This window comes from Ochotona curzoniae, unplaced genomic scaffold, assembly GCF_017591425.1.
Source record: "Ochotona curzoniae isolate NIBS_2020 unplaced genomic scaffold, NIBS_Ocur_1.0 contig_2321, whole genome shotgun sequence".
Lineage (NCBI taxonomy): Eukaryota > Metazoa > Chordata > Mammalia > Lagomorpha > Ochotonidae > Ochotona > Ochotona curzoniae.
In genome coordinates this window covers 8,401,925-8,412,148 of record NW_024465421.1, presented here as the reverse complement: position 1 = coordinate 8,412,148, position 10,224 = coordinate 8,401,925, and the positions used below count along the sequence as shown (strand labels likewise).

The following is a 10,224-nucleotide window of genomic DNA, read 5'->3' as shown; positions in this document are numbered from 1 at the left end:
CCGGCCCAGCTGAGCCGTCCTGCCGCCGAGCTGGCCGCCGACCCGCCCTTCTTGGCACCGCGGTCGGGAAGCCAAGGTCTCGGAAAGGGTAAAAAGGGACGGAGGTTGTTGATTGGTTGGCTGCGTGGGGCCTTGCCCAGGCTGGTGTGGTGATGATCCCGGGCCGCGCGCTTTCAAAAAAAAGCCGAGCGGAACCCGAGCTTAGTTGGAGGTGGGAGGGGCGGACGGGTAGAGAAAAATTCTAGATTTTTCCATTTTAAACTCGCGGATGAAGCGGGGTTGGGGCTCACTGCTGGTGCTGTTCGGCGTGGCGTGCCGCTCCGAGTGGCGGCATTGGCGAGGAAAAGGCGGGCGTTTGGTGTCGGCGTTTGAACCGCGGAGTGGGCGCCCGCGGCGGGCGGCGTTCGAAGGGCTCGAGGCTTCTCGCCTTCTCCGAAAGGCTGTTGGAACCGGTTACTTCACTCCATGGGCGCCCAGGCTTGGAGAGGCGCAGTCCAGGCTGAGGATCCAGACGGGAGAGGACGGGTGTGGTGCGCGGCTTAGCATCGGACTCCCTCCCGGTGGGATTCTGAGCTGAGGAGGGCCAGCCCTAAAATTTTCAAAAAGGATCGCACTTGGCTGCTGCCGGTTGGGAACTGATTGGAAAGGGGCAAGGCTAGTCTCAGGAAGACCCCTCATCCCCCTCGCCCCCAAATCAATACACATACAATACAGCCTGTCCGCATGTGCACGACTTGACCAGGGGCTTGTCAGTACTTGCAGTGTTCCCCTCGGAGAAGCCAGGGTGTGAGCAGGGCACCCGGCAGCAGATGAAGCAAGGAGGGACCATGTTGCACATCTCCAATTCCTGGGGATCCAGTTTCACTCCTCGGTCTTGGTTTTGGGAGTAGGGTGTGTAAGGAGGGGGTGTGACCACAGTGTGCTCCAGATGGCAGTGCAGGTTGAGTGGGGAGGGCAGGATCTCTGGCGCTTCCTGTAACAGTTAAATTGGAGACAGGCAACAAGGGGCAGAACCAGAGGGCAGTATCCTATCCAGGCTGTAGGCTTCCTTGTGGTTTTTTGTTTCTTTTTTTAAGATGTATTTTGTTGGAAAAGCAGATTTACAGAGAAGACAGTGAGAAAGATCTTCCATTCACTAATTCACTCCTCTGATGGCCACAGAAGCCATTGCTGAGCCGATCTGGAACCAGGAGTTAGGAGCCTCCTCCAGGTTTCCCACATGGGTGTAGAAGCCCAGGAACTTGCCATCCTCCACTGCTTTCCCAGGCCACAAGCAGAGAGCTGGATAGGAAGTGGAGCAGTCAGGACACGAACCAGCGCCCATCAGGGATATTGGTGTCAACGCTATGTCACAGGGATGGCACCGATTGATTATTTTTTTGTGATTTTAAGTTACTATTTAGTGTTCTTTCATTTTAGCATTTATTGAAAAACAGGTCCATATATTATCTGGATAATTTTTTTATCTGTCTATCTGGAAGTTAAGAGTGACAGAGAAACAGGGAATGATGGAGGGCGGTCTTCTGTCTGCTGGTTCACTCCCTGATGCAACAACCAAGGCTGTGGCAGGCCAAAGCCATGAGCCACAAGTCGGCCCGAGTCTCCCACGTGGATGGTAGCACTTGGGTGTCTTTCGCGGCTTTCCCAGGTGCATTAACAGGGTGCTGGATTGCAAGTGGAGCAGCCACAACTTAAATTGTTTTTTTTTTTTTTTTTTTTTTTAAAGATTTATTTTTATTATTTTTTATTGGAAAGGCGGATATACAGAGAGGAGAGACAGAGAGGAAGATCTTCCATCCGATGATTCACTCCCCAAGTGAGCCGCAACGGGCCGATACCATGCCGATCCGAAGCCAGGAGCCTCTTCCGGGTCTCCCACGCGGGTGCAGGTTCCCAAAGCCTTGGGCCGTCCTCAACTGCTTTCCCAGGCCACAGGCAGGGAGCTGGAAGGGAAGCGGGGCTGCCGGGATTAGAACCAGCGCCCATATGGGATCCCGGGCGTGCAAGGCGAGGACTTAACCACTAGCGCCACCGCGCCGGGCCCCACAACTTAAATTGATGTGGGATGTCAGAGTCCCAAGCTGCGGCTTAACCCTCTGCACCATAGGACTGGCCCAGATCACTCGTCATTGATTTGCTCTTTTAGGAGAATTTCCAGATATAAAACTTTGAGTTGGCAGTCTTTCTGACAGAACTGAAGGGAGATCCTGGGTCTGTGGATCTTGAAACCCAACAACTTCTCATCGCTATCAAAACCACTCAAGTAATGCTCTGAGGACACTCTTCCCACATTGTGGTCTCTGGGGCGTCATCAAAGGACCGTCCCCCATCCCTGGGTGCTGATGTAGTTTGACTGCAAGGAGTGGCCCTATCTTCCCCCTCCCCACTTCTGACACAGGAGAAAAAAAGACACTGTTGCACCCACCTTCCTCCATACCTAACCCATCCTAATAAGAAGCCCACATGGGTGTGCATCCCTCTCAAGTATGTAAACAATTATTAAAATCTTTAAAAAAAAAAACTGAAAGGAGAAATAGGCAGTTAGAGCTAGAGACTTCAGATCCCCAATATCAGTAATAAACTAGGGAGACTACCTAGAACTCAGCAGGCCTGACAACAGTGTTATGAATTCAGTGTGCATTTTAAGCAAGAGCGTATGGCCTGTTCTCCAAGAGAGACCACGCGTTAGACCATAAAACATATCATAGTGAATTTTAAAAGGTTAAATGCATGCCACTTTTTCCTAGAATGTAATTTCAAGGCAGTAACAGGCTTGTCTCTCCCTTGCCAGCCTGCCCGCATCGCCCCTTTGCCAAGTGAAGTCTCCATTCTCCCCTGCCATGTCTTCCCACAAGACTTTCCGGATCAAGCGGTTCCTGGCCAAGAAACAGAAGCAAAACCGCCCCATCCCCCAGTGGATTTGGATGAAAACTGGCAACAAAATCCGGTACAACTCCAAGAGGAGACACTGGCGGAGAACCAAGCTGGGACTGTGAGGGACTGCAGCGGATGGCACGTGTGTCTGCGCTGCGCCCCAGGGTTATTGTCATCTTGTCAAGTTGAAAATGTCACCACTCTTTGCATTGGGAAAATGGCTTTCCCTTTTGTTTCGGTAATCTGTACTAGTGTGTTAGTTCAGTAATAAATTTGTGAAAACTTTGGTTTTTGGCTGTAAAGTCAAAAAAGAATTTTGAGAAATTTGGAAATTCACAACATTTAGGAATTAAGCAACATACTCCTATAAAATATTTTCCTTATTATTTGAAAGGCAGAATTACGGAGATAAAGCAAGAGAGCAAGGCAGAAATTTTCCATCCACTGACTCACACTTTCCAAATGGCTGCAATGGCCAGCCTAGGCCAAGCCTGAGGCAGGAGCTTTTTCCAGCCTCCCATGTGGGTGCAGGGTCCCAAAGCTTTGGGCCGTCCTCCACTGCTTTCCCAGGCCACAAGCAGGGAGCTGGATGGGAAGTGGAACCGTTGGGACACGAACCTGTGCCCATATGGGTTCCTTCTGCTCACAAAAATACAAAGATAAGGCCCAGCACGGTAGCCTAATGGCTAAGTCTTTGTCTTGCATGTGCCAGGATCCAGTGAGGAGCTTAACCATTATGCTGTTGCACAGGGCCCAGGAAAGATTTTCTTAAAAAACTAGGATACAGGGCCTGGCACAGTGGTCTAGTGGCTAAAGTCCTTGCCTTGAACAAGCTGGGATCCCATATGGGTGCCAGATCTAATCCTGACAGCCCTACTTCCCATCCAGCTCCCTGCCTGTGGCCTGGGAAAGCTGTCGAGGATGGCCCAAAGCCTTGGGGCCCTGCACCCCTGTGGAAGACCTAGAAGAAGTTCCTGGCTCCTGGCTTCAGATCGGCGCAGCACTGGCCATTGCGGTCACCTGGGGAATGAGAATCATCGGACAAAAGATCTTCCTCTCTGTCTCTCCTCCTCTCTGTATATCTGAGTTTGCAATAAAATAAATCAATGTTTTTTAAAAAAAAGTCTTTGCAACTTAAAAAAAACTAGGATACAGCTAAAGCTCTATGGAAAAGCACAACATGCTTTTAAGTGTGAAAAAGGAAAGAATGAATTATTTAAGCATGCAAGTTGAGATTTTGGGAAATAGTGTAACAGTAGTCCACTAAAAACAGGAGGAAGAAAGTACTAGAAATAACAAGAACAAGTACTCTGAGGCCCGAAAGTAGCCCAGAGGTGCTGTCTGCTTGTGAACTTGGTGGCGTGCACCTGACCGTGGCCACCGCTGGCATCTGCGGGCCTCTCCCCAGCTCCCCGCTCGTGCTGGGTCTCCTGTTCTCCTTGACTCCCAAGGCTTTAGTTCCCTTCTCCAGAAGTCATCACACACCGTGCACCCACTGCGGCCTGCTACATGCTGCTCTACACTTAATCTTTTCAGGGGGAAAAAGGTGTTTATTTGAAAGGCAGAGAGAGAGAAATCTCCACTGGGTCACTCCCTAAATGCCTGCAAGAGCGAACAGGCCATATTGGAATTCCATCCAGGTTTCCCACTTGGATCACAGGAAGCCAAGTACTTGAACTATCATCTACTGCCTTCTGGGATGCAGTAACAGGAAGCTGAGTCAGAAGTGCTGTAGCAGGGACTAGAATCAGGCACTCAGATATGCAGACACGCCAGGAGGCAGCGTAACCTACTGTGCCACAGTGCTGGCCTCTCACTCAGCCCTCCCTTACCATTAAATTCGACAGGACAGGAACCATGTCCCAGTACCTGCTGTATCCTCAAGGTGTGCATGGTATGCATTGTGTCCTGAGTGCAACAGTGGATGGATGGGCTCAGGCACTGATCCCTGAGTTGCCTCTGGTCCCTGGGGTTGCTTCAGTCCTTACTGCCCAGCCACAGGCCCTGAGCAAATGCCATGAGGCTGGGAAGGACTGAGGCCAACCATAAGAGAACCTAGGAATATTATGTACTTGGTAACAGCTGTGCTGATGGTGGCATCAGAACATGAGAGAGAACATTAGAAAGTGGGGCTTTAATATTTTTTAAAATCTTCTCTTTTCCACTAAGCAACTTTTCTTATAGGGAATGGAAAATAGTTTTCTTGGCCTTCAAGTGCCACCTTCCCCAAGGGCCTACCCTGTTTTATCCAACCTGAAACGCCCTTGCCATTCTTGGTCTTCACAGGGTTTGTCCTTCCCTCTGTTCTTTTTATTTCTTAAGATTTATTTATTTTCATTAGAAAGGCAGATTTACAGAAAGAAGGGGAGACATCTGCTGGTTCACTCCCCAAATAGCTGCAATTGCCAGAGCTGAGCCGATCCCCAGGCTTTGGACCATCCTCTACTGCTTTCTCAGGCCACAAGCAAGGAGCTGGATGGGAAGTGGAGCGTTCTGGATGCAGAATAGTGTCCATATATGCCACTTCTTGCAGGTGGATGATTAGCCAATTAAGTAATTGCATCGCTCCCCCTTCTCTTTAAAATCTCAGTCTCCCGTTGCATCTGTCAGTGGGCTGTTGGCACCTCAGAGATACTGCTAAGAAGACACACTGGGGATGTTTATTCAGACTTGAACCCATGTCCCATGGTATATGGTGAGGTGGGAGTGGACACAGTATAGGCTTAAATGGGTGGTTGCCTAGACCACAAACACCATACTGAACTTGAGGCATCAGAGCAGAAAATTATGGTCCCCAGCAAGTCCCAGGGAACTTCAGACCCCAGCCCATGCATACACTGACACCACTGTGCTAGGCTGGGGAAAGACCCCAGCCCGAAGTCATGACAAGTACGCTAGACATGGGTGTTTTGATCTTTTATATGCCCCGATGAACAAGGAGAGGGCATTCCAGGCATGGAGATGCATCTGAGCAGCTTCCAACGGCCAAGAGAAAGAACCACAGCATTAGCCACTTCCCTGGCCCTCCACATTGCTCTCCTTCGATGTCAGAACAAGCGTTGTCAAACTCCACTACTCAAAACTCTCCCCCCCCGCCCCCTGCTCTTTATCTTCAAGGTCCTGCAACACTCAGATTTGGCCTGACATCCAGTGTCCATGAGATCTGGTCCCCCAAGATCTCTCCATGGCTGTCACCTGCCACCTACTACTTCTATGCCCCACTGTGCCCTCAGGAGTCCTGGTTCAGTCTCCTTTCACCCCTCAGTGCCCATTTTTACTTGACAGCATTTTATCAAAGCCCATGGATCCAAAAATCATCTCTAGGGGGAAGCTCCTGGATCCTATATGTGTATATATTTACTTGTGTGTATATTTATCTCTGCTTATCTACTTGACTTCCTCACTTGGATGCCAAGGACATCTTGAACTCAATATGTCTAAAACATACACTCCACCCAGCCACCCACCCCACAACTCCACCCCTGCCTTCCTTAGTTCCTCTCCTAACTACTCACACATTTGTTGCACTACGAAGTCCTGCTGAGTCTCCCTCCAACACTTCTTATATTCCTCTATTCCTTCCATCCTGCATGTCGTCTCACTAATCAAAGCCACATTTCCCATCTGGATGACATAAGAGCCTCCAGCAGGGTCTTCCTGCTTCCTTGTCTGTGTGTCACATGGCCACTCACTGACCTTGGGACAGCATCCAGTCTTCCAACCTCCAGGGGCTCCTACTGGCTAAATCTGGGCGATTTGGACACCAAAATTATTCCTGTTAGTAGCCAATTATAAAGTTATAGAAACTAATAGAAATCCAAACATTCTGTTAAGGGTAAGTTATAAATAAGTGGTTGAAACAATGTCAATTGTTAACCATTGCACGTGGAGAGAGTCCTGGAATTGAAGAGGTATGACTTTGAAACCATCACAAAGATTTATTCAGACAGGAATCATCATAGATGTGAAATGTTATCTATTTAATCATCAACGTGGAATAGGGTATTTTCACAGTCTTGTAGTGTCCCCCCTTAGATTATTAGACACGGAGGAAATGGTAATTGCAAAGGAGGTATCAGATCACGCTGATGGGGGGATCAAAATGAAAACCACCCCGGGGAACAGTGAAGAACACACCCTCACTTAACGTAGTCTTCCAGTCAGGAACACATCACCCCATACATAACAGCAAACTAGATAAATCCGAACAGAGGAATGCTCCATTCAAACATGGGGATAGCGCAGTCTTCAGTGAGGTCAACATCACCAAACAGGAAGAAAGGTGAACTATCCCAGATGAAAGGACACTAAAGAGAAATGGCAACTGAATGTAACATGTCACCCTGGACTGGATGGAAACTGGATCCTGGACTAGAGGGAACGCGCTACAGAAAGGACATCATTGAGATGACTGACGAGACAGGTGGAAAACTAGCTACCGGACTGCATCAATGTCAAATTCAGGGGTGTGGGTAACTGCACTTTGGGAAGAGACACACACCGCATTTTGGACTAAGGGAGTGTGATGTACACAACATATTCTCAAGAAGTTCAGAATAATAATAATAAAAAAAACCCTCACATCTAGACGTGGTAAGTACAGAGAGCAATCATAACACAAATCGGGTAAAAGCTTAACAACAGGTGGACCTGTGGCAAAAGATCTGGGTCAAAGACTTCCTTGGCACTGCCTGCGACTTTTCAGTCATTATTTCTTCCTCTGGCCCCATCCAGCCCTCCCAGCCTCATCTGGCCACCTCTCCCTGCACACTCAGTTCTAGCTACATAGGCTCCCAACGTGCCAAGTTCTTCCTCTCTGTCTCAAATCTCAGGGTTAGGGTAATTTGCTCTTTCTCAAAACAGCCTTCTTTGCCACCCTGCCAAGCCTAATTCAGAGCAGCTACAGTTGTCTCCGAGCTCCCAGCTTTTCCTTCATGACACCTGTCACAGTTTATTAAAGAGGATGTGTTTGGGGAAGATTGCTTAGCGCCATTCTTCCCTAGCAGCCTAGAGTGTCCCTGATGCCAGGGAATCTTGACTCATGAATGCATTCAAGGTCCTGGTGACTGGATCCGGCTCAAGGCCGGGCACCCAGAAGGTAGCTGAATGAATGAATGAATAAATGAATGAATTCCCTCCCCCACATTTGCTCGCAAACCGCTGGCCCATCTCGAACCCTGAGCACGTATCCAAGAGAATTTTGTCTTTCAAGGCCTTGCTGGACTCCACCTCTCATGATGACAGCATCTGAAGCTCAGAGGGCACAGTACGCAGGAAGGGGACTTGGGAGGAAGACTCGAGAGGAGAGATGAGTTAAGGGAAAAATGTTCAATTAGTTGAGAGTCTGGAATTTCCAAGGACCCGTGGGGAGGCAGCTGGTAGATCAGGCTGGTGCTGAAGGGGGCAGCCTAGGCGTAAATGAGCAAAACAAAGAGAAAAGTGTGAGAATTGGGTTCCAAGGACCTGGTGGGCTAAGCAGAGCAAAACAGCCCCGGAAGCATAGAGCAGAGGAGGAGGCAGCAGGAGAGGAAGGCTAGTTAGTGAAGGCAAGAGAGGACACTTAGGTGCTGGGCAGGCCACCTGGCACCTGGAGGATTGAGGCAGCTTGTTAAGGGGTGAAGGGCTGGGTCACAGCATCTAGACGGTGTGGCCTTGGGCAAGGGCCTTATCTTTCCTCCCAGACTCCCAGACCTCAGCTGCAAAGCCAGAATCAAGCTGGTGTTTACGGGGCTGCTGGCAGGGTTATAGAAGTCTCTGGAAGGACTCCTGAAGCAGCCTGGGTATGCAGTCTCTGCGATGAGTAACATCTCAAGTGCACAGCCAGTGGGAGAGGAGGCTCTGGCTCCAACCGGTGGGGAGCGCTCCCAAGTTCAGCCTGCACCAGTCAGTTCCAAACAATGGTCAAGGAGCCTCATTTCAGTCCCATGTCCCCTCCCTGGGATGTGAAGGCTGATGCAGTGTCCAGGTTCTCTAGGACACCAACCTTGCTCCAAGCCTCTGCATGCAGTTGAGCATGCCCCAGGTCAGAGCACACTATGGGGTCTGCGCATTTGTCTGTAACTGACCCTCACCTAGCTGCGCCTTATGCCGATTTTTTTCTGCTAACCAGGGCACACGGCCTCCTCCACATAGCTCCCTTCTGGGGCTGCCTAGTTGGGAGGGAACACTAAGAGCAGAGCTGCTGAAAAACCCATCAGGAAAGACAGGAGGAGCAGGTAGATATCAGTTCACAGCTTAGAAAGTCCTGCTCGCACCCACCACCTTCCTTGCCTCCTCACAAGAACCCTGGGAGGTACACACCCCGGTGTCTAACCCCCCTGATTTATATGAATCAAACAGGTACATACAATGGTGCTCTGCTCCACGTTGGGAATTTTCCCTGTTGCAATCACACTGAAACTCACGACAACCCTCCGTAACAGACTCAGTCGGGGGCCTCATTTTACAGAAGGGGAAATGGAGCGGTTACAACTGGCCCCAAATCATCAAAGAGGTAGTAGGTAACAGGACCAGGAACCATGCCTTAGGCAGACTCCCAAGCCACGGCCCCTCCCAGGTTATTTCCCACACGTGCTTCTACATCTAAGCTGAGAAAGGCCTCGCAGCCGGGACCTGGAAGAGCCGGCATCCGGCCCAGGAGCCGCATGGTCTCGGAGCACACAGGGCCCTGCGTCTGTGCAGCCTGCATAGCGCACGAGTGTTCCACAGAGCAAAGCCTTGTGGCACTTAGCAGGAAATTTATGTTTTACTGAATTTCAATCTGCTCCAAAACACAAAATGAGGAAAAAATAGAACTCTCCTGTGAGAATGAATGCCTCCCAATCTTCACAGAGGCCTTGCTGGGTTGAAGGAATCCACAAGGAAAGGCTGATCTCCCCGCAGAAGGCAAGACAGAACCCAGGGAGGCCCTTCAGTAATCGAGGAAAAGACTCAAGTGAACGCTTGGTCACGTCTGCTGTGAGCAGGAACTCCTTTGCACAAAGCGAGTACACACCTGCGTACACACACTGTGCGTCTTCTCCAAGTCTTAGGAATGATGTTCCAAGAAATACTGGGTTTGGACACCAAGCAAGCCCTTACGTTGGCAATCGGAACTCAGTGTAGTGTTTGCTGCAGATATAAACATTTTGGAAGCAAAGATTAGCTAATAACACTTGCTGGAATATCTCAGGTTTTTAACATTGCCGTGACCTCTAGGTCTTTGTCACTGTAACTCCAAACTATATTCGGGGCCAGCATGTGTTCTTAGCCAAAATGCTGAGAAGTGAGATAAAGTACAGAAAGTTACGAAAGATGCAGAATGAGATGATTTTCAAGAATTCCAATGTTTCAGTTCCAAATCCCCTTGGT

The 10,224-nt window shown here is 49.5% G+C and overlaps 1 protein-coding gene across 2 annotated transcripts; it reads left to right on the top strand.

Moving 5' to 3' along the window:
• On the top strand, positions 1 to 3,173 carry LOC121151982 (60S ribosomal protein L39-like). 2 transcript variants are annotated; one of them, XM_040973856.1, is made up of 2 exons: positions 1 to 76; positions 2,792 to 3,173. In XM_040973856.1, the coding sequence occupies exon 2, from the start codon at positions 2,841 to 2,843 to the stop codon at positions 2,994 to 2,996; it is 156 nt and encodes a 51-aa protein (XP_040829790.1). In that variant the 5' UTR covers positions 1 to 76; positions 2,792 to 2,840; the 3' UTR covers positions 2,997 to 3,173. The 2 variants fall into 2 exon arrangements, with proteins under 2 accessions (XP_040829790.1, XP_040829789.1); XM_040973855.1 differs by having other exon boundaries at positions 1 to 88.
• Positions 3,174 to 10,224: the final 7,051 nt, after the last annotated feature.